At 43.6% G+C, this 24,377-nt stretch overlaps 1 protein-coding gene across 6 annotated transcripts in view; it reads right to left on the bottom strand.

Moving 5' to 3' along the window:
- Window positions 1–24,377, bottom strand: part of TP53BP1 (tumor protein p53 binding protein 1) — a 33,981-nt gene that overhangs the window by 5,782 nt on the left and 3,822 nt on the right. The window contains exons 1-18 of one of the 6 annotated variants that reach the window (XM_074600061.1): window positions 23,349–23,602; window positions 23,024–23,250; window positions 22,677–22,747; window positions 21,886–22,038; window positions 21,347–21,428; window positions 20,284–20,429; window positions 19,181–19,301; window positions 18,750–18,841; window positions 17,481–17,683; window positions 15,202–16,441; window positions 8,433–8,552; window positions 7,564–7,800; window positions 6,997–7,054; window positions 5,688–5,780; window positions 4,036–4,537; window positions 2,911–3,063; window positions 754–1,046; window positions 243–419 (exon numbers count right to left, since the gene is read on the bottom strand). In XM_074600061.1, the coding sequence (XP_074456162.1) occupies window positions 243–419; window positions 754–1,046; window positions 2,911–3,063; window positions 4,036–4,537; window positions 5,688–5,780; window positions 6,997–7,054; window positions 7,564–7,800; window positions 8,433–8,552; window positions 15,202–16,441; window positions 17,481–17,683; window positions 18,750–18,841; window positions 19,181–19,301; window positions 20,284–20,429; window positions 21,347–21,428; window positions 21,886–22,038; window positions 22,677–22,747; window positions 23,024–23,250; window positions 23,349–23,528 (4,148 nt within the window). In that variant the 5' untranslated portion in view covers window positions 23,529–23,602. Of the gene's footprint in view, window positions 1–242; window positions 420–753; window positions 1,047–2,910; window positions 3,064–4,035; window positions 4,538–5,687; window positions 5,781–6,996; window positions 7,055–7,563; window positions 7,801–8,432; window positions 8,553–15,201; window positions 16,442–17,480; window positions 17,684–18,749; window positions 18,842–19,180; window positions 19,302–20,283; window positions 20,430–21,141; window positions 21,268–21,346; window positions 21,429–21,885; window positions 22,045–22,676; window positions 22,748–23,023; window positions 23,251–23,348; window positions 23,603–24,377 lie in introns of those variants that run through there. The other 5 variants (XM_074600062.1, XM_074600060.1, XM_074600065.1 and 2 more) reach the window with 5 other exon arrangements.

Genomic DNA, 24,377 nt, shown 5'->3' on the forward strand with positions numbered 1-24,377 from the left:
AGAAAAGAGAAGAGCAGTCACCAAAGGAAAAAAGATAAAAGCACACCCAGAAGGATCAGGAAAGCCGGTTACTAAACAAAGAATGCTCGGGTGAGATGCTTGCAGGTGCTGCTACATGCTATCATCAAAAACTAGCTCCTGAAACATTCAGGACTCCTTTTTCTCTGTCACATTAAGACAGCAGCTCCCCATTCTCTTCCTTGGCAATAAATGAAAGTTACAGTCTCCTTTTCCCAGGGTACCTTGTTCCTGTTGTTCGAGATGGTGGGCGGCCTCTTCTTCCTCGCCCACGAGGTGTCACAGGTGCTCTGCCACCCTGACGAGTGCCAGGCATAGAGTCCTCCTCTTCCTCACAAGGCAGTGCTCCTGTCTGGCTAACTCTGAGCGGAGATGCCGGCTGACCAGCTCCTTTCCTAGGGCTAAAGAATTTATGAGTTAATGGCTCTGAAGAGGGAAGCCAGCTCATTAGCATTCCCCCCCCCCCCTTTTCTCTGTGATCGCACAACTGGTCAAGAAGTTTGCCTCATCAGTGCTAAACTGGCAAGAGCTCAAAGCAATGCCTCACAAGGAAACAAACTACTCCTTTAGGAAGGACAGATGTGAAAGCAAAGACTATCTCCTTATTTCTGTTCACCAAGCCACATCCTTCACAGAAAGTTCTTGGATTAGGGTCTACCCTGCTTCACACTCCACCCAAGCCAGCTGTTCACTTCTGCAAAATACGTTATTCCTTTCCCAAGGCTCTGCACATACCTTAATTTTCCTAAAACACCTCTGCCAACAGGTAAAGCAAAGTCTCCAGTTTCAGTCCCACACACTTTCCCTTTGACGGCTCCAGTTCCTCGCCCTGAGCTGCTGCTGCTGCTGTGTGTGGCAGAGTGACCACTGCTTGCTCCACTAGATGTACGGTGGAGGCTTGAGGCCTTAGATGAGAAGGAGCTGACATCACCAAGGTCCCCTGAGGTCAGGGACGAGCCCGCTGCAGTTCTAGAGGAGGATGTGTCAGTCTCACACTCCTGGCACTCCACTACAGGCTCCTCATTTTCCTTGAGAAAAAAAAAAAAAGGTTTGTCAAAGGTGACGCACTTGCTAGATGGAAGCTCCACAATTACCAGGCAAAAGCACAGCCAAGTTGAGAGCACCCTCATGAAACTGAAGCTAGCCATGCAGATTTGAGCCTGGACTGATCAATGGCAGGCAGCGCGTCTCTCGCTACAGGCTGTAGCTGCTCTGTACAAAGCAGTGACATGAAGAGATCAGTCAACAGGACAGAGCGTGGGTGGTATCAAATGAGGCTGGCTTTGAATAATTCCCACGCTTCGAGAGTGCGAGAGTGCAACAAACACATGAGACACCAGCAGCCTTTGGCTACTAATAATCCAAGATTATTGGATTATTACTGTTTCGGACAACTGGTCATTTGGAGCCATTACAGTTTTATGGATATAAAAATATGTACCTACAAAATAGTGATATCAAATCTTGGTAGACAAACTGGAAATGGTTACATGATTGTGATTACACAGCCTACGTAAGGACATCTCAGGAAACTTAATTCTCTATTTTAATGTTACAATAAGGAATTTCATGTGTAGTATCAGGTGTGAAAGTATAAGCTTTGCACTGAACTAATTTATCCTTTTGTGTTATTACTCATTGTAACAACACAGCGTAAGACTCTAACATTATTTACCTTTATAGCAGAACAGCAGTAACGTGTTATTGCTATCAGGCTGATAAGACTACCATGCACATCAAATCAGCATTTGTTAGCTATCTTTTGAGATTCCCTAAAGATTGTTTGATTAATGAATGCACATACACCAACACAAGTACACTAACTATAGGCTTGTTTATTTTCTAAGTTGCTTTTCGTAGACCTCTTATAGAACCTGGTCCACAGGACTCAAAAGAGTGTGGTTAAAAATGACAGTAAGCTGCAAAACAGGCTAAACTATCTTACATGTTTCAATTTTACAGGCAGAAGTGATTTTTGCCTACTAATAGAATTTCTGCCCATTCTGAAATCTCTCTATTCTGACAAAATGCCAAGAATTTTAAAGCAGTTGGATGCATAAAGTCTTTTGTTCAGTTCTTTGGGAAGGAAAAAAAAAAGTCAGTGCATCTTCAGATTACAGCAGTGGGGATGAGATACACCAGCAACAAATACACGGCTTTTGCCAGTGTCCTGGCTTAGCCCCAGCAGACAACTGAGCACCACGCGGCCGCTCGCTCACTGCCTCCAGGTGGGATGGGGGAGAGAATCGGAAGAGTAAAAGCGAGAAAACTAGTGGGTTGAGATAAAGACAGTTTAATAAGTAAAGCAAAACAAGGAATCCATTCCCTGCTCCCCAAGGGCAGGTGGGGGTTCAGCCATCTCCAGGAAAGCCGGGCTCCATCATGTGCAACGGTGACTTGGGAAGACAAACGCCATCACTCCAGATGTCCCCCTGCTCTTCCCTCTTCCCCAGCTTTATATACTGAGCAGGACATCTCATGGCATGGAATATCCCTCTGGACAGCTGGGGTCAGCTGTCCCGGCTGTGTCCCCCCCAACCCCTTTGCACCCCCAGCCCTTGCTGAAGGTGGGGTGAGGGGCAGAAAAGACCTTGAGGCTGTGTAAGTGCTGCTCAGCAGTAACGAGAACATCCCTGTTATCAGCACTGTTTCCAGTACAAATCCAAAACACATCCCCATACTAACTACTGGGAAGAAAATTAACGCTACCCCAGCCAAACCAGCACAGCCACGCACTAAACGGTCCACATGTTTGTTCATGAAGAAAAGTCTGTCATCACAGCATGCCAACTTGTTCACTCATTTTCTGCAGCCTCAACACATTCTTATTTCAATTAATTTTATTTTTCAGCCAGCATATCATTACATTTAGCCCTGAAAACAGGAACTTACCTCAACTACCTTTCGTTCCACCTCTGCACCATTTATGTAGTAAACGTCTGTTATAACACGCGTAACAACAGTGCGCACTTCTCGAATAGTTCGCGTGTGGCGATGCTGAACTCGGCCTTTCGGTGGGTGAAGAAGGTTAAATTCCTCCTCTCCCTGTATTAAACAGGAAAATTAAAACCAAAACAGACCACGATGAAAAGCAAGTAATTTCTGGGTAGAGCTAACCCTGCAGTACAGTTTCATCATATGATATTCAAGTACTGGGGTAGGGAACCTTTCAGCAACTCGTTACAAATTAGATGCAAGAACACAAGAGACCCTAAATAAGGGAGAACTGAACACATTTTGCTGACAGGTAGAGGAAGGGAAATCACAGCAGTCCAAGGAGGAAACAGCAAACTTGCTTAGCATGACTTCTGATACTGTCATTCAATGACTCTCAGACATACCACAGCAATGTTGCACTGCATATTTATGGCCCTGTTAATCTCACATTTCCCAAAGGACACACTATTCTTAAATTTAGAAGAGATAATTTTTCTAGCTTTTGTGCTTACAAGAAAACATACAAGCTGTAACTGCAAAGCAGTGATTCTTCTTGAATCCGCAATACTTTCTGAAATACTAATTCAACGTCACTCCTCTTGTTAAAACATTTCTCTGGAGGAGCTCCCCCCTCGTGGGTTTATCCATTGACACTGGATGGAGTGGCAGAACAAGCAGTCCAAAGCTGGCTGGTGCAAAAACAGAAGGCATCTAACCATTCATTCAAAGTTTCATGCAACTCCCATCTCCATCCAACAAAAAGTGAAATTTTTTTTTTTTTACAGTGTTAACTACATTTGGACACACACACATACAACATCCCACAAACAAACAAAATCTGTCATACTGTCCCACAAAATAAATATGAAGGCATTTACTTCCCAGACTTATGCTGCCCACTGAGTATTGCTACCTCAGCAGTTGTGGACAGTTGATACAGGAAAGCTTGTGACATTAACACTTTAAAGTGGTCTTTTCGCTTTTTTCAACAGAGAACCTACTGTTAGTAAATTTATTGGCTGAAGGGATGCTTTACTGTTCTAAAGCAGTAAAATTAAATACAGGCAGCCTTCATCCCACCTGACTGTGCAGAGAGTCCGTGTCCTCTCCAGATGCATTCACAGGCTTTTCCTCACTCTCCTCAGTTTGGACATTCGCATCTTGTCGCCCAGGTCTTTGCCCAGACATACTGGTTCCCACTTCCACCTGTCTACAGATTTCTTCTGACGTTTGTGTTGCTGTTGTAACAGTCGTTGGGGTAAAAAGACAGTCTTCTGTAGTTTGAATCCCTTTATTCTTGGTGTTTGCCCACCTCTCTTGGTTTTCATCCATTTTAACAGCTTTACTTGGTTTCTTCTGCATTATTCTCCCCTCTTCTGTCGGAGTGCTTACAATATCAGTCTCCACAGACTCCCGATCCTCCGCACCAGAAGGTTGTTCATGGCAGTCCTGCAGCATCCTCTGAGGAATTAGGACCTGTCCACCACTGTCATCTGCCTCGTGCTGCTGGTACTGCCAACCACTGGGATTTTTATGTAATTCAGCATCTTCTTGTGTGCCAGGAAAACTGAACAGATTCCCCCTGCAAACCAGTTATAGAGATATCAAAATTACTGACTAAAAAAGCAAGACAATCAATATGCCACCATTCAAGTGGAAGCACTATTGAAAAAAACAACCCTGTCAGTCTTTCAATTGCTTCTTAAGATTGCACAGAACTCAGTGAGTCTCAAATTATAAAATAACTTTTCAACATCTCTCAAGCGATTCACATGGTAGCACAAGAATGGCTGACCCCTGTAGAGGACTAGGTACTTTTCCAAATGCTAATAAAGCAACCTATACTCCACACATCAGGCACCAACTATGCAACATGCTTCTGGAAGTCATGCCATCTTGAAGTTGCTACAGGCTGCTTTAGCACTTCATTGCCTTGAAACTGGTCATCACAGCTAGCGAGAGAAGGCAGGGGCATAAACACAAAGGCTGTCTAATGTTCTCATTAAAATTTGTCTGCCCTGTCAAAAGCGTTACCAGGTACTATATGGGACTATACACTGCGCCTTACTAGAAGTATGTGTTTGGCTTCCCTCCTGTACTTGACGACTTCGAGGAGTGACTGTCTTCCTTTCTGTCTGTACACTGCCCAGCACTGGCACTCCGTATTCATTACGGCCTTTAGCATAACTGTTCAATGCTCTTGAAATACAGGTTAATCTTTCTCCATAGACCAAGACCTCACTGCCCCGTCAAAAGAGAATGGAAGACACTGAAGACGCAGATTTCTGCACCTGGTACTCCAGCCAGCACCCTTATCACCACAAGATATGCAGCAGCACGGTCCTTTTCAAAGCAACCAGTGACAGCAAAAATTGATGGACTCGGAAGGGAGACGATAGCAGGAACAGTAACAAACACAATAGGTAAAAAGATCTTGGAACAGGAGAAAGAAAAGGTATTTTAAACAGGTGTAAGTATGATCTCAGCCTCTCAAGCCCCAGGTTTTACCAAAGAATCCTAGCCATCTGGAATCACATCGCTGCTCAGTCAAAAAGCTAAGTCCGATTACCATGTGAGATACAAACACACAGTACGTATTATACTTACCCCGCTGTCCCCAACCTTCTAAGTCACCCAAAGACAATGACTTAGTGCAATTTCTTTGATGTAGAAAAAGCACATGTGCATATAAATCCAACCAGGACTGGCAGGCAAAGACAGTGAGGAGTTACCTAAACGGAGAAGTGGAAAGACCATGACCTCTGGCCTCATCCTCTCGACGAACTTCACAGACACGACTAAACACAGATGATGCTTTCTGGGAGCTAGCAGTGCAGATTTAAAACAAACAAACAAACAAAAAAGCATCAGGGAGTGAGAAAATCCCTTATACAGCAAAACAAGAGTTCTCTAGCCCCTTGAGAAAACAACGGGTACCGAACTTGTTGACCCTCTACAGCCACAGAATGAGTGAGAGGATCAGTCTCAAAGGTCAAGAAACAAGCTGCAATTGCATAAGCCTTTCTGTCATTTCTGCAGACAACCTAACAGTCAAGAGCAACGTAACAACTCCAGGAAATGTAGTGTGGAAAACTGCAGCGCCATCAGGAGTTTCACCATCTACTATCTCTGGTACCCACCAGTGGACACAGTTAGACCATTTATGGCTTGCTTCTCAGAATTTTCATGACACCGCAAAAATACTGGGAATGACAGTCATAAAGCAGACCCTGAGAGATCAAGTTCAACCTATACCTACAAAGGCAACCCATCCTCAACCAGTGAGGAATGACTGCCACCCATCCTCAGCACCGAGGCATTATTACCATCCAGCATGCAATCCTGTGACAAGAGATACCGAGTTCATTTCAAAGTTTTCTCACTGTTTCAAACCATTATACTTCACTTAGATGACTACAGGCCACTACGTTCTGACTCACACGCTTATGAGTACTTACAAACCATACACCCTAAAAGCTAAAATCAAGCAATGCTAGGCATTAAATGTGAGACATGACAGATATATATAAATCAAAAGACCAAGGGAGTAACGTGTGTTTTGGTCAACACGTTAAACTGTGATTTCAGTATATCGTTGACTTGCTTATATTTCTATCAGCTTCATGTCAAAACAGAATTCTTTTTCAGAACAACTCTGAGATTCTCTGCAGAAAACTGCACAATAAGGAAAGAAAGCAGAAAAACATGTATTTGGAATTTAAGACGTGGATACGGCAGACTCGCATTCCAGACTGCACAAGACATCAATTTCTATTTTGATTACAATCCGGAGGCAAAAAGCTGACATTAATAGGAAGCACAAAGCCTGTAGTGAAAGAGTAGATGGAGCACCCACCTTGCCTATGCACTTAAAACCTGCTCCGAGAGCTAAGGAGTTACTGTCGTGGCTACTGCTAAAAGCGTTCCCTGCTTCTGTGGTTTTTTGTGTTTGGGTTTTTTTTCCCCTGCTGGTGGTAATGAGCAGAAAAAGGATCTACCCAGACCTTCCTATTAACTCTGCGCAGCAACAAGCCCAGTTACCTGGCAGCAGCCCCAGCAGCAGCAGAGAATCCATCTTTCCTGTCACTGGCTGTAGGCTCTGAAACAAGAATGAAGGGAAGGACGGTATCAGTGTCACCTAACAGACTCTCCTGCCTCAACCCTCCACGCTCAGCGAGGAGAGAGGCTGAGTAACGCTGAACACAGGGTGCCCAGGCCTCCCCACCCAACTTCTCGTCACGGACCCGAGTTTCTACAAGTTTCGTACTTTTAGACTGAATGTCACTGTTCTGATTAAAATGCTGTCAAACTTTTTTGTCCAGATTATACTTTTAAAATCTTTTCTCTCCCAATATAATCAAACTCCAGTTCCTGTCCTGTGACGCTGATGCTGTACATCAGAGTTTTTAATCTGCTGGAAATACCTTTCCTCACAACAGAGGCCTGCCCTCACACTCCATCCTTGCTTAGAGCATTGCAGAAACAGAGACCAAAAAGAAAAACCAGAAAAATCACAGAGAATCAGAGACTGTGTCAGGGAATGCCACAAAGAGGTTGTGAGTTAGGGCTGAGATCTAGGAGGACCTCTTTGAGGTTTCATCCTCTTACTTTCCAAGCTGAATGGCAGGGACTCCTCACTCCCGTCATTCACAGGGGTAACAAGGTTCATTCGCAGAGAGAGTTTTGCATCAGCCTCAGGAACCCCACAAGAATCTCCTTTCTCGCACACGTCTGACACATCTGCTGATACCATTGCACTTTCCACAGTGACATTGTTGGTCTCCATCGTGCCCTCTGCTGTAACATCACTAGTTGTTATAGTGCTGTCCGGGCAACTGTCATCCACTGAAAATAGGAACACAAAAAAAAGTAAACCAAAAAATAGCTACTTTCATTCACATTGCTGGGGTTCAGGTCCCGGTTCTGTTTTGGAGATGCTTCACTGCATGTATATTATCAATAACAGTGCAGTGGTGGAAATTCCTACCTAGAGTTCTGATGCATGAAAGTTCTGTAGTACAGATATCATCCTCAGCTTGGGACAGAATATTTTACTATTACCCAAGCAGAAACGCACGCTTCCTTTCATCCAGCAAATGCAGGGTGGTGTTTTGTGAACCCAGCAGAGAAAGTCCTGCTAAAAGATGATGAATACTGGGAACAATCTTCTTTTAGTCTAAGCTCTTTCACTGCTCAGAGGGGTCTTTTGCATTCTTTAATGGAGTTGCATGTGGGAACGCAGTGAGTACAAGGAAGAAACGTTCGATACCACCCCATAGCCAGGGAGCAAACACCTTCACTAGAGACTGAGGAGAGAACATAAGAAGGAAAGCGTGGAGAAGGGACGAGCTCTTCCCAAAGAACAGCAGTGGGTTTTGCCAAGGTAAGTTTGAGTTATCCCATCAGATCCCACATCAAGAATCAAAACTTCCAAACAGGCTTTCACTGCAGAACGGAGCCATTCGGGTCAAACTCACCAATTGGTGTGCTGTGTCTTCTGGGTCCCATTTTAAGCTGCCCAATAAGAGGTGGTGTTATGCTGGTCAGGGGCTGAATGACGTCACCCTCCTTTGGCAAAGTAAAATGAAACGGGGTTCCTAGAAGACAGAGAGCGCCAGGATTAGTAATGTGAGGGGACTAGTTTGGTTACAATACCAAAAGGACAGGTTCACTGTCCTGTGGAAACAGGGAAAAGCATAACCCTGGTGCTGTCCTGTACAAAACCCCCTGAACAGCTACTGGTTTCAGTAACTGATCTTCCTCATATTTTGCGTGGAAAGTTTCTCTCAGTGAAAATCTGGGCTGCGGTCAACTTGATGCTGCTGTCCCCAGGTGCTAGATAAAAGCGAGACTAAATATCCTGACAGGAACAGGACTTTTACAGAATGCAGCTTTGCTTCAGAAGTGCTCAGGATTTTCCACTGAAAAGGGAGATGAGGCCAGAAGCAGAAACAAAGGCTAGGACAGAAGTGAATTGGCAGAGGTACATGTTGCCTGAATTAATAACCTGAAACTTACACAGAATGATGCTTAGTATCAAACAGCCTTGGATAAAAGTTTAGCAGATATACTTCAGATAGCCACCTATGAGCCTGAATAATTAGTAGCTGTCAAATAAGGGTTAGGTGATGACAGCAGAAACTTGCCTGGAAAGTAAGCGTGAAGAGAAGTAACAGATACCGCAGTTTCATAACCGGCTGCAGGCTGCCACCAGAAGGGCTGGCCCCGTCCTCCCCAGTACTTCTGCCCCTTCTGGTGCAGTCTCCAGCACGGAGGGTCTGCAGGGCCTCCCAGCCAAGGTAGCCTAACACATCAGGGAAACTGTGCCTTTCTGGATTTACCATGTGCAGAACTTGCAGGATTTAACAGGTAAAACACATTCAAAACATAGTAAAATGCTCCTCCTTTTGCCTCACCCCATACCATTTATTTGCAAACCTTCAACATCGCCCATCAGTAATTTGCAGGCTGCATTCTTTCCAAATTGCACAGAAGTATTTAACAAAACTAACAGAATAACCCTCTCCTCCCCGCACTGAGGTCAAAATAGGTTTTCATAATTTTTGTCACTATCTTTCTTTGTCCCTTTTTCCTAAAACTGTATTTGTTCTTTGGATTTCCTTCAAGATATTACTTGAATAATGCAAGTCACAATTTACACAACTCCCGAATTTTAAGAAGCATGTATTAAAAAAAAAGACTCAAAACTAAACAGTATTGGAAAATTGTTAGTTAAGGTCATGAGATCACAAATTCAAGTTACTTGAAGAGCTAGTTCTCAATATTCAGATCCAATTCTTAGTTACAGCCAGATGCAGTGCATCATTCTTCAGTTACACAAGTCGCTGACATATGATTTAAACAAGTACCTTGTGGCAAATGAAACCGTAAATACATGACAAGGACACAACATCCTCACAGAAAAAAAATCCAACCAGTGAAAAGCTATCTACAGCGCATTTGAAAACTTTCAAAGCCACCACTTGCCCAACTGTCACAAGTTTTAAAGATACGGTTCAGCAACTGCAGTGTCCTTGAGATCAACCTAAGGACTTCAGTGCATTCTTGGTGGGGGGAGGTATTTCACAGTGCAACGTTACTCACCCTTCAGGGGTACACCACATATCGAAAGGCCAACTACCATTCCTCACAAACAGCTTATGAATGCCTGTCATATCTTGACCTATAGGAGATCTCCATTTAAAAAGCCTTTTATTTAAAAACTGAAGTCTTTAGAAACTCCACTGAATTTTGATTGCTTTAGCTACCACAGTCCGTTCTAGCCTACAAATCCCCATTTAGCAGGCTAATAACAAGTGATCAAAAGAATTTATGAAATGATCAGCCTGCATTTTAATAAGAGATAATCTAGTTACTAAACCAACAGATACCATTGGAGAAAGCAAAGAAGCTTTCACACTCACAAGACCTGAAAAAATGCATACGCCTGAAAGCTTAATTGCTTTCACATAACTGCATCAACTGTTGTAAAAACGAAAGAAGGTTAATTCTCTCTACACGCTTTTCTTACGCCCTTAATACCATCACCCTAAAACATTTCCTTTTATCTTTCAGCATCAAAAGACTGGGTCTTTCTTTGGCCCACTTAGTCTCTCTCAAGTTTGCTTAGTGCTAAGGTATCAAAACTTTCATTTGCTCGGGTAATGCTTTCACGGGGAGAGCTGGGTGTCTCTGGCACAGCGCAGATGGCAACCACCAGCATAGCACAAAACTGCACCCTCGCACGGGAAGGAGGCAAAGGAATCTCCCGACTCCGAGTCAAACTAAGTGAAGCAGAGATATCATCCTCTTCTCTAGGTGAAACGATAAGTCCCACTGCCTTTTCTGCATACTGTGGTACTTCTTGCACACTGCTACGACATGGATGGCCAGCCTGCAGCCCACGCAGTTCAAGCGCAGCTCCCTCTGCTCTACCTCTTCTCTCCTACCCATCAGCTCTACAAGGGACGTGGCACATCCGCCGTGGCTCTCAGCCATGTGAACATCTGCAGAGGAGGCCAGCAGTCGTGGACAGCCTGTGCATACAGAAGGGAGGGGAAAAAAACCCCAAACCACCACCCTAAAGAACCCCATGCCTTTTATTCATGAACTTTTGCTTTCTCTTTCCAAACACCCTTTCTTAGCTCTGTTCTTAACTCACTAGCACAACTATTTAATAGAAGGACAAAAATTACAATAGGTAATTCCTATCTAGCTGTGATATAACTAAAAGACCCCATTAGAAAATAAGAAAATAAGCAACAGCTTTACTTAATCTTCCAGATTAAGAATCATCGCTCTAGCCAGGCCTGAGGCAATGTTAAAAAAATTTAAGAGCTTGACAACACAGCTCTTAATTATTCTAATATAAATACTTTTTATTTAACCTGGTGTGTTTAAACTTCATCATAACTATGTTAACTGCACTGCTTATCTGTTTCTTCTTTATTTTATATTACCAGTAAAAAGAAAATTTTCTGAATAAGGCTTTGTATGCACAAAATTGTGCAATCTACAAAAAAGATTTCACGGACAACCACAACTTCTATAAACTCCATGGAGTCCTAGAAAAAGACTGTATCTTAAGAATACTGTATCTAAAACTTCATAATTCAACCTCACATTAAATAACACTTGAGCTCCTGCAATCTTTGCACCTCCCTAATAGACTCAATAGAAGGGAAATAGATTTTCTGATACTAATAACAAGTTCCTTCATTTTTGCCACATGCCATTTTCTACATAAAATTGAAGTTCTTAAAGTTTTCAGAATTAGGGGTATCAGATGAAACTAATACCCGGTGACACAGAGCTGTTTTTTTACCCAGTATATAATCTAAGCTGACAAACTTCCTAATGCAGGAAGCTTTGAAGCCTAAAAGTTTACAGAGCTTCAAAAAAAACACCCAAAACCATGCATGGCAATCCCATGGTGGGGGAGAAAAAACACACCTATCCAAGATAACAAAAACCAAAGACTCAGCACGTTCCTAAACCATACTTTCCCTGGCGGTGAACGAAAGACTTCAGAAGTATCTCCCCGCTGCATTTTTGTCCTTATCCTCAGCCATATGCATCTGCCATTCAATACTGGGGGAACTTGTATACCAACTTGGACTGATGCAGTATAACTGCTCTTCTGACTGATGCAGCATCTCAATTCACAGAGACCAGGACTGTCAGTCTTCAGCTCAGAGTTATCACAAAGGCACAATGACCTATTGCAGCCCCTAAGTGGGAAAGATTGAAAAAATCCCACTCCAACAACAACAACAGTGGCAACAAAATAATCTAACACTAACAAAGAAGGCGGTCTTCTTGGTTCACAGAGTATCTCAAAACATGATGATTCAGATTTTGCCTGCAGTCTCCAAAATCTGTCACTGAAGCTTCTTCTTTTTCTAATTTGAAAAATACTGCATGATTCAATTGTACCACTTATAAACGCTTCCCCTAAATATCATTAGAGAGGCAGCCTAGATACAATGTTGCTTTGGATAAAATGTTTAGACACATCTAAATAAGGCAAACTAAGAACTTAAATCTGAAATTGATGACACTAATGTCTGGATTGACAAAACAACTCACTGAATTGCCTCCAGCACATTACTTGCTTAGCACCAGTTCCCTAAGCCAACAAAGCCTCTACTGTCAGAGAATGCACTAAATTAAAAAAACCAAACAAACAAACAAAACAAACCCCAAACCCACACACATTGCATTTTTGGCCAACTGAAATACTTTACTTTCACGCTTAACAATGAAGCGTTTTGCTGTAACGTTCTGAAAGAACATGACGGTCACTAGTTATGGGATGTTAAAGAATGCAAAACCAAAAGAGCTCCCACACATCTGACTGGTCCTACCGCATTCAGAAAAAAGGGTGCAAAAGTTACATCATTTAAATTGCCACAACAGCTGGTATATTAAGCAGTGCTCAACAGTACAGATTAATTCATATTGAGTTTTTAATAAACGAAGAAGATATCAGAACCCCTAAAGTATGGGAATTTTTACATGACTAAACCATATACTTAGCTCAAAATAAAGTAACCATTGCAGAAGTTGTTCTCAGATGTCAGTGATATTAAAAAGCTGTGGCCACAAGGATCCATACTCCTTGAAAATAATTTGAACTTTATTGTGCTTTAAAATAGGTCAAGAGATACCTTTAGCAAAGTCTAGTTTGAAAACTGCGATTACCTTTTGCTGGAAGTCTCTCCAAAACTGATGACCTGCAGAAGCATTCAAATCTCTTTTCCACACCTCGCTGTAATCTAACTTCTACAGGTATCAATATTTACCTGTCATTCTTACCTTACAACGTAAGACACTACCTTCATCCTACTTCTTAGCGTCTCGAGATTCTTCTCAACAGCCAATTCCATACTATTAAATGGTTATCTTTCTCAAACTTGTCAGCAAATTATATTAAAAACACACGTAAGTATTACGCTCAATCCCTCTTCATCCAAGTCTCCATCTAGCACTTCAAAGTCATCTCACCTACTTCTGTTCAGACATAAAGAAGAAAGCTCTTCATCTTGCTCCTTTTTGAAATCTGCCATTTTGACCTTTCCAAACAGGATCACATGTTCCAGAAGTCAGCACGGTTCAAGGTCACAAGAACTGAAGAAAAGGGGAGGGAACCACATAAGAACAAGCTCTAAAGGCTTTCAGGAAGAAACAGCCAAAGCTGCCATAACCGGCAGTAAGGATCAGTTTGTAACTGGAAAAATTAGACAAGTAGTTCAGAATACAGTAATAAAAAATATTGGACTTGTGAGACTGATGTGAGAAGTTTTGAAGAAATGTACAGGTCTCGGAAAAAAACCCAAATATAAACCGGCAGAGAAAATAAGGGATGTCCCTCACTGACGAAGAATAGAGAATTATTCAGACTGGTTATTAACTGAGTACATAAAGGAAAAAAAAAGGCGGAGTGTTAGGAAATGTTTTCTTTAAGCAGTGTATCTTACACTAATTTCTCAAAAGGAAAAACTAGAGAACATAATCACTTGAACAAAGTTCTGCAGAACAGACTACAGGGCTATATAACAATACCATGATCTTTGTGTCATAAGAGACATTCTACGTAGCCCACAGTTTTCCAAGTTCCACAAATCAAAATCACAGACTGGTCAATCTGAATCTATCAGATGTTTCACAAACATCTTCCCAGCTAGACATCTCATTTAATTCTCATAGCACTGCACAATTCTATTGATTTTCCATTGCACTCCACTGAAGGACTTAGATAATTCACAGAGCAAAAGTTACCTAGCAAAACAGTGTAAAGAGTTAAATAAACCTCTACTAACATACTGGTCTGTTCAGCAGATGTAAAGACAACCATCACCTATTGACAACTACTGTTTTCAGACCCTCAACTTTCATAATCACCAACTTCAGCAGACTTAAAGTCACCTACCGCCATCATAAGAAGGGGGAAACTCTCACTCTCTGCAGTTTAATGAAAGACTACATAGCTCTCAAAAATGTGTACCGTTCAAGGCAAAGCTCTAGTAAAACTTTGTTTTCTATAATTTTCTCATTTGAGGAGTATAGAACTCCATTTTAAAATGAAGCCAACTAAGAGGCAAAAACTCCACAAAACTCAGATATAGCATCCCACATTTCTTGTATAACTACACAACTGCATGTTAAGGGATTTCAACGCATCATGACAATACCTGCCGAGAGACAGCTTACACGCAAGTGAAAAGCCATTCTACTTTAAAACAATCTCAAGATAAATTTGCTGTATGTAGCTCAAAGCTGCTCTACACTCCCCCACAAAGAAAATTCTCCTCTAAGAATGAAAAAAAGAAAAAAAAAGTAAGGAGACCTACAAGAGGGAAAGTACAGATTACCACACACCCTTTTCCTTTCAAGGACACTACCGTTGCTGCTTCCAGGGGGGGAAAAAAAAGTTACAAATATCCCTGAGTATTGCCAAAGTCACAACATTCTGAGTTCTGAAAGCTGCTCTGCATTTCTGCCATAAAACAGCAAGTGTTAGGAACAAGAATTACCTTATCATTCTTACCTGCAGTAGTGTGACAAAGGGGAAAAAAGTAAAGGCATGTTACGCATGTAACACCGTAACTTGTAGTGCTGCTCTGAAGACACCGTTCAACATGCATCCAAGATCAGTGCTCCCTAAAAACACTGAGGATTGTACACAGCTGTCCTTGGCATTATTCAAAATATATACCTGTGAACTACTAACCTAAATTCACTTACCACTGGAAGGGCTGGGGGATTTAGCTGTTGCCTTCTCCGATGGCTGCATCTGCTCTTCTTGCTCCAGGTTCCTCGTCGTTACAGTGTCCTCCGCATTCTCTGGCACCCGATTCTCCTGCTGAGTCACCAGCATGTCAACCCCTCTCTCTTGAAGTGGTGACTGATTCCCTATTATCGTTATCTGTCCTAATTCTGAACAACCTGGATGTTTTTTGTCACACAACACCACCTCCAATGGAATGTCACTCTTTAGCTTAGGAAACAAATTGTTGTGCTGTTCCAGAAACTCCCCTACAGAAGGCTTAGATAAAACTTTATCGAGCTTTGGCATGTTTTCCAATGAAGCCTTAAAGGACAGTTTATCCATACTATTTGCGTCTCCAGTGCCAGAAGTACAACCTTTTGAAGTTTCTTTTCCCTGGCTCTCTGGTCCAATCTCTTCTAATTCTTGGGCCTGATCAGACAATTTTTTGCTATTTTTACAAGAATCATCAGCAAATTCCACTTCCATATCTTCATGACACTGTACTTCCCTTTCAAGAATAAGCCTCTGAGAAAGGCACCCAACTTCATCTATTTGCTTCTCTCTTACTTGCAGCTTTTCTTCTTGTTCTTCACATTGAGTCTCAGGAACTGCCTCAGGTTCAGAAGTCTCTTCCAATGGACAATCCTCAGACTGTGCTTCTCTACCCTGAGCATATGACGAAGTCTCAGGCAGACCAGACTGACCTGCAGCAGCCTGACTTCCAGAAATACACTCAATCTCCTGACGAGCTGTAGGAGCTAATGACGCATCTCCTGCTACATCTGCACTAACTATCTGCATTACAGGCTTTCCTGCAGTCTGTAAATCATCCTTTTTTGCTTTTTCACAGTTTTCAGAGAGGGCTTGATCACCTGCATCCAGGCTCAGTTTTATGCTGTCATTCTTCACAGAACAGAGTCTCAAGTTTGAGGCCTCGCATCCAGAAACTCTCTCTACCTGTGTGGTTTCGCTCTCTTGGCCCATATTCAGAGAGCCTGAACTGAGGTCTGTGTTTGTGGGCTGGCTACATTCACTTGCAGAAAGCATCAGCTTACAGGACTCAGGAGGCTGTGACCCAGAGTCACCTGTAGGCATCTTTGACAAAGCATCTGTGGAACCAGAGAGATCTCCCGGTAAGCATAAATGGGTTAAAGCACCAGCTTTTTCTTCTCCTTCAGGCTTCTTCTCTGGGCTCTGAGTTGGAATAAAGATATCCTAAAATGAAAAAAGTGGGACATGGAGCATCAGGGCATCCTGGGTAGGACTGTTTATTTGTTTTTCCAAGAACGTTACACTGGATTATGGAGCACAGCAAGCTCAGCACAAAGCTACAAATAAAAAAAACCTCCAAACTTCCCCCCCTCCATTTGTATAAGTCATAATTGCCCCGTTCGTGCTGAGAAAAATTATCACCACCCATTACTTTTTAGTACCTCTGTGGCAAAGTCAGACAGAATCCTTGGTACACCTCTCTCACTACCAAATCATGAGGTACAGGTCAAGTATTGCAAATTAGTATCTATTTTTAGTCAAAAAGGTTCTGGGAAGATTCTCTGGAGGAATCTATTATATTAGCATGAAAGCCGCTTTCAACTAAGGAGAAGCCCTGCTTCAACTACTGGTCTCTAGTACAACCTTACTATTTTCTGCCTGAAGTTGATGAAATTTGTAATTTTAAGCTATAAAGCCACCAACTGTCTGCTAAAACCATTTCAACTGTCTGCAATAACTTCCAGAATCAAAAAGCACAAAGGAAACAACAGATAATAAGAATAAGCAACTTGAAAAATGCAGTAAATGAAGTCTAGCCTTGTAGAAGAATACAAATGATTCATTACAAAACAGCTTCACTTTCTCTATGACAAATGATGTTAAGGTCTCTCCTGATAAAAGTCTAATTTATGACACAGTTTGAAATGCAGTATGCCCAGTTCAGCATCAGAAAGCAGTAGCCTTTCAAAGAGAAAAAGGAAAAAAAGCAACACAAAAAAGGCTTCTAGCATAGATTAAAAAGACAACAAATATTTTGTTCAGTAACTCACTATGCCCTCTTAAGCTGTTCCACATTTTCTCTGCAGGATAAACTGCCACACAGTATGATCAACATAGAACTGCGACTGGGGGGAACAGGGAAGCTCGTGAGATCCAGCTTATTAGGGAAGCTCAACACAGAAGCAGGGAGGTTGACTGAAACACACATCTTCTCCAACAGCGGTATAAAAACCTCTGAAAAGATATCTACATGAGCCCTTACATGAGAGAACTCTGGTTGTGATGGTATAGGAACAGATCCAGGAAAGAAGGCCGGGGCACTCTGGGACACTGGAGTTGAAACCTGTGGTAGGACAAGAGGTCCTGGTGGGACACATGGGATGGCCACCTCCAGTAGCGTATCTCCTCTCTGCTTCTGCATCAGCTCTCTTCCTTCTGCAGGGATAGATACATCCATCTGTTCATCTGGTTTGAAAGAGCAGAAAATACATTACTAGCAAATTCGACCTCTGGTCATACCTAAAGTTTCCATCATTCTATTAAAAGACTTGTCTTCAGTGGTGTATACGACTTTCTCATACTTTAATGGGTGAATCTAAAATCTTCTCTCCAGGTGAATTCTCTTTTTTTTTTGTTCTTTAGGGGGGAGGAGGAAGTGTCATCAACAAAAACATCCCTATCCTTAAAAGTGGGGGGGCGGGGGGAAGGAAGTGTTTTGTTCAGAATTCATATAATTATTTTGCTACAGGTCTAGAACTTCTGCAATTAGAAAGAGATATCTGAAATTCATAAAAAACATTTCCCCAAGTTTGTTTTTTTTTTACCCCTTTTGCTATCTTCATTAAAATGCAATCAGATTCAGACCCTGACTAACAAAATATCTATTCTAAAAGTATTTCATATTTTGTAACAGGAATCTCACAGAAAAGAATGTTGATTTTGTACCATATTAAAAGTCTGCATAGATGGATATCTTATCCCTGATGGCAAATGGGTACTTAGAGAAAACGTATAAGAATCGAGGTATCATATAGAACAATCCCTCTTTGGAATGGTGTTCCAGAATAAACACATACAACGTACAAAAACTCTTTAAAATATTGTCCAAGTCATCCAAGCTAACGTAAAATAACTACTATGATGCAGTCCTCCTCTGTCCTTTCTATTGCCCCAACAGCATACACTTAATACAGATACCTGATGCCTGCCTATAGCAAGAATGGCTTGTCCCTAAGAAAGAAGGACAATTGCAAGCAGCAATTTGTACCCCATACTAAGGGCTTCCCATCTTTCAAGTGAAGGGGAGCTAGGTGACAGTACTAATTTTAGTATGATAGCTATGCAGAAAAACATTGACAGCACATCAGCATCTGACTCAAATACAGATCTCTCTTCACCTAACTCTTTCAGTGTTCTCAATTCTGCTTTACTCTTTAAATATAATTTTAGCAGGTTTTGAAAAGGCTGCACGCTCAGACTAAACCACAGGGCAGAGAAACACAACCACAGACCCATATGCAGAAAATTTTACCTTTTGCTTGCTCCTGTTCAGTAGGACTGCTGGGGACAAGTGCATTGCATCCAAAGGCAACAGGGGCAGGAGTAACTAGGCCCGAAGAGACACTGCAGACCGAGAAAAAGGGAACATGGAAAAGAAGAGAATGCATCACCAGAAAATGCATTAACTTCTCCCCAAATGTAGCTCCAGCTTGCCACAACAGGAGCCTTCTCATAAAAGGAGAGTGTCAGGTGTTCACCAGCAAGGGACTTGGGAAATGGCCATTGACCACATGGGCATCATGAGTTCATTTCATCGCAAAATAAAGGCATGCTCCTCTCACAGTGCAAAATTGAAACACTGATTGCTTAAAAGCAGGCACAAGCCTGAGAATAAAGAAAAGAATGGTGGAAACGCAGTATTGCAGTGAGGCTATTGCAATAGTTTGGGGACTTTTTGCTTACATGGAATGACTTTCCTGTACAAGGGATCCCTGTCCAGAGAGCTGCAGCAGTTGCAGGCTGCGGGCAGGGGTGCACGCCAGAGAACTTCCCTCTTCCACCTTGGTAATCAGACAGCTGCTCCCTGCAGCGGTTTTGAACAAAAGGAAATGGGATTAGGAATTTGGCCAATAACCAAGCTCATCAGAAAATTCTGAGGAATGATACTGACGCTCTGCACAGTTACTTCTCAGGTAGGCAAGGACAAGCTGCTTTTCACACAGACTTGGAGAAGGACTGCACACGAGAGTTCAGTATGTGAAATGTGAGCATAACATAGTTAAGATGAAAGAGATAGGTTTGTACCTATAGAATAGATTTTTATAAGGCCAGACTGTACAGGTCTTCCTACTTGGGAATTTTAAAAGAAAAATCCCCAATGACTCTGATATCGGCACATTTGATCCAGCACTGGAATGCAAATACAGGCAAGGTTCTTACAAGACAAGACACCTCGCATTGATCACTGACTCAGTGCGAGCAGGGGGTTGTTACCAAACCTTCTGGATACAGAGGGCTCATGCACAAGATCATAGTGGTTGTGCAGAAATTAAAACTAAACAAAAAGCCTAAAGTGAGACTTAATTTAGCTCATGCTCTATAAACTGTAACAAAGTTGCCTTTCAAAACTTTATTTTCTAGGCCTTTCACTATTAAGATTGTTAAGAACCTTCCTATTTCTTTATTAGCCTTTCAGTTGTGGATACCAAAACCAGACACAGACATCCTCATAGCAAGACATACAGTGATGACTTCTCTCCTGATCCTATGTCACGTAATCTCTTCTCTTACAGGGAAGGAACATTAACGTAAATGACAACTAAGACTGACCAAAACCATGGTACGAAGACTTTGATTGCAGGATCCTGTCCTATCCCAAATAAGAAGGCCAACTCAGAGGAGTGAGGTGGAATGTTTTGCCAAAGTTACCCAGCATAAGAAAGTCTACATTTGCCTACGCTATTTATCCACACTTTAAAACACTACGTGCCTAAAAAGATCACGTAGGGATAATGATTACGATGATCCCCGAGATGGACGTTTTGGCTCTGCTTGTCTATTGTTACCTGTTGCATTGTTCTCAGGAAACATCTCTTCCTGACTTGACAAGATATCCGACTCCTCTTGACCAGAATCAAGGGGTTTCTCAGTTTCAGTGGGATCACAGACAGGCATTTGTTTCCTGGTATCGTCTTCTGCTTCCTGTAGAGTTCTGGAAAAGCAAGACACAGTCACTGACCTGAAAAATTCCAAGTATGAAGTAATACTGCAACATTGTAAAGAAAATTTATCGGCACAGATGAAAGGTATTCACTTGTGTATCCCTCAGAAAAAAAAAAAAAAGGAATAAAAAAAGAAAAAAGAGAATAATGGAAACAGACTTCTCTCCTGATAAAATAACATGTTCATGCCTGACAAGTTACATTTTCAGAGTTGTTTTGTAAGTTTTCTGACAATCTAAGCGATGCTTAAATGGCATGCGGATTGTTCTACTGACTTCTATGTAATGTGGTTTCTAGGAATTTCATTTCACCTCCTTTTTAATATCGATTTGCGGCAGAATATAACACTACAAGATGAGCTAAATATTATTCTATCCGGCATAAAAGATATATAGAGAGTTTTCAACAAACTGCAGTTTCACATTTAAAAATAATTACAACTATAAAGCACACAATAGCAAATACTCAAAAGCATCCTGGAACAGCACCGCTTAGCCTCTAGATTTCTCCTGTGAGACCAAAGCCCATGCTGCAGTGGTTACGTTAGTTTGAAATAACTTCCGTGACTTAAACCAAATTATTAATTTTAATAGATTCCAGTCATTTAACTTTAAGAAATTTATTAGTGTATTTTATTATCCAGTGTACTGTCCCTGAAACATAAACCTATTGATGTCTTTGTGCGTAAGAGTTTAACACCACCTCTTTTCTCAGCTAGGAATGGCGAAAGCACTCCTTAGTCAGCACTGATGCGAAAAGGTCTTAGCAATACTTCATCTTTCCCTTCACTTTTCTCTGTTGCCTTGAAGCCTGAGCCTTCCTACAACTAAATACCTAGTAAAAAAAAGACACAGATCAACTTCCAGAATGTCAGCGACAGACCTACAAAGAACATGGACCGGTTTACCTTTCAGACTTCTCTGGCTGGCCTTCCGAGGAAGTATGTGCTTCTGGGCTGGAGGCAGTTTCCATGCTCTCCCCACGCAGTTCTAGCAAGAGAGAGAAAAAAAATAATATGTTACTCAGGTCACCTGAATTAATATACAAAGAGAAGAAAGCATAGTTCTGTAAATTACACAAATAACAAGACAAGCTTTAAGTGGAAAAAAAAAACCCTGATCTTGAACTACCAACGATAACAGCAACAAAAAAGGACAGGATGAGGTTTTTACCAGGGAGGGAATTAATTATGAGATTGCCTGAATATTCTGGAAATAAATTAGGAAAAAGAGGTGCATGAATCAATGACAGCACATGGACAAGAAAACAAAGGAACTAGCCCCAAGAAAAGAGAAGGCAAAGTTCTTTTCAACTACCGCTGTGAACTCATTTCTGAAAACTATTAATACTGCATTTCCTGTCAAAGAAACATAACATCCATGATTTCAAGAAACCAGAGAGAATTGACAGTGCAACAAAAGGACATCTAAGGTCATTTTCACATACCATCTTTAGATTCTTTCTTCACAAGTGTGGAAGAAGGGACAGCAGCTGCAGAGTGAAACTGGTGCCTGGCATCTCCTTCATTGGGCACAAAGTCACTCTCAAAGTCCTGGCTCTGTGAGAGCTCTAGAGCTCCAAACTGCAGCTGCGACATGCCTGTATCTAACACCAAACATCCATAACTTATATGTATATACACACACTGAAGAAAAATATAAAAAAAATAATCAAAGAGCCATCTTTCACTTTACAAGGGCAAAAGATACACCCTCTAACAAGAAAAGTATTTAGGCTGTTGCTGAAACACTGAATAAACTAACAGACTCTGATCTCAGCTGAACTAATTAAAAATATAGTAACAGAACAGGGACAGTGGCCATTAATTCAGAAACTAGCGTTAATTAATAAGGTCTTATGTAATGCCATTAGGTACTGCAGTAGGTTTGGATTCTGTGATGAGAAAACAATCCTGATAATACACATCCTGTGCCTGAAAGGCCTTTGATGACAACAACCATTATGCCAGAGGTTCTTCACTCTGCCACAAAAAGGCTCCATCTGCTAACAGTCACAATGCATCGACACCTCTTCTAAGCTGTCTCCTGTCTCCAAGATCCTTGTTAGCAATGATATGAAATCACCAGGTTTTTTCCAAGCGCTAAAGCATCCAAAGCAACTTCTGGAAAAAGACACCAATTTCTGACCGGTTCTAACCGGCACAACTACCCCTAGTGAGATAACCCACGCAGCCGACCTTCACAGCCCCGGTAAGAGACCCGAAAGGGAGACGTTACCTTCCACGCACGGCGAGGCGGCACAGTCCTCGACATCACCTTCGCCTCTTTCTCCAGCCTTTCCAAGGGCGCTGCAACAGACACACGCGTTCCCCTCGCCCTGGGCTCTCCCGCAGGCTGCCTTCCCGCGGCCGCCCCCTGTCCGGCGGGGCTGCGCTCGGCCGACCGGCCCCCAGCCCGACCAGCCGCCCCCCGGCCCTCCGAACCGGGCCCCGCCGCCGGCCGGGCCACCTACAACGGGCCGTGGCGCCCGAGCCCACACCCAGCCCGCCCTCGCCGCGGGCCGGCGGCTTCGCAGGGCGAGAAGGCCCCGGGATGGCGGCGGCCGCCGCGGCCCTGCCACGCACCTGCTGTCCCCGCCGGGCGGTGGCTCCTCCTCAGCGACGCGGCCCCGCGGGCCGGCGGCCTCCGGGCAGGCGGGGCTCTCCATCGGCCCTTCAAGCACGGCGCCGTTAGCGCTGCCGCGGTCCCCGCGCCCGCCGCCGCCCCGCGCCCAGCCTTCACCTGCGGGCCGCTCCCGCGCCGCCCCGCCGCCCGCGGGTGCGCGGCTGCCGGCGAGGACGCGGACGATCTCCTGCAAGACAGAGAGACGGGCTGCGTCAGGGCCGGGCCTGTTGGGCCGGGCCGGGCCGGGCCGGGCCGGGCCACGCCACCCCCGCACCGGGCGCTCACCAGCACGGGGCTGGGGCTCCGCCGGGCCGGCAGCCGGCGGGCCAGCAGGCCGAGGCAGGCCTGCTCCGCGTCCGCCTCCGCGCCCGCGCTCTCGGGCTGCGAGTCCTCCACAATGAGGCGGGGCGTGCCCTGCTGCGAGAGGCCGGGGTCCAGAGGGCTGCCGTTACCGCCGCGCTCCATGCAGACCGCCGCGCCCGCCCCGGCCCTACACCGCGCGCCCGCCGCCCCGCGCCGCGCTTCCCGCGGCCGCCATCTTGCAGCGCCCCGATTGGCGGCGCTCGACCCGCCCGCCCCGCCGTTACCAGGGAGACGCCGGCGCGCGCGCCGCGGGGCGGGGCGGCGCCGGGACTGGCAGCAGCGGGCTCCGCACCGGGAGCGGTAACGGCGGCGGCGGCGGCCCCGGCCCTGGCCCTGCGCCGTCTCCTTCGGCGAAGGGAGGCGCCCGCGCGGCCTCTCCGGGGAAGAGGGGCCGGGCCCGGAGGGGCGAAAGGGCGAGTGGGTCACGGGCTGAGGGGTCACGGGCTGAGGGGTGACAGCCCGAGGGCCTCAGCGCGGTGCCCCACCAACCCCCTTTCCATCAAAGGCACAAAACACCCTCCCGGCTCCAGCTCCAAACTGAACTGTTTATCCCGGACAACGCCAGCCTCGTACGTTGATTTTTAGGTATCACAGGAAAGTGAAAGCTGATTAATTTCCCCGTGTTTGTATTAACAAACAGCAGTTATTGAAGAAGTCTTGTGCACAAATTGTGACTGTATTGTTGTCTTTCAGCATTAAGGTTTTGCCTAGAAACTAGTTAGCTTGAATAGACTAATTTAAAACTGCTTTTGCAAGTTCTCTTTTTTTACAGATGAGAATTCTATATTATTTATTTAAAAACCTGTTGTAGAACCAAAAATGCAGAAGACTGAAAAAATGATACCTGGTCTGGAAGAAACTGTTATTATGCAAAGTTATAGACAAAAGGTTGTTCATAGAGAAACACTAAATACAAGTTTGTGTCAACAGTTTTTGTGCGTAATGTGGAAT

Source organism: Larus michahellis, chromosome 9 (assembly GCF_964199755.1).
Source record: "Larus michahellis chromosome 9, bLarMic1.1, whole genome shotgun sequence".
NCBI lineage: Eukaryota > Metazoa > Chordata > Aves > Charadriiformes > Laridae > Larus > Larus michahellis.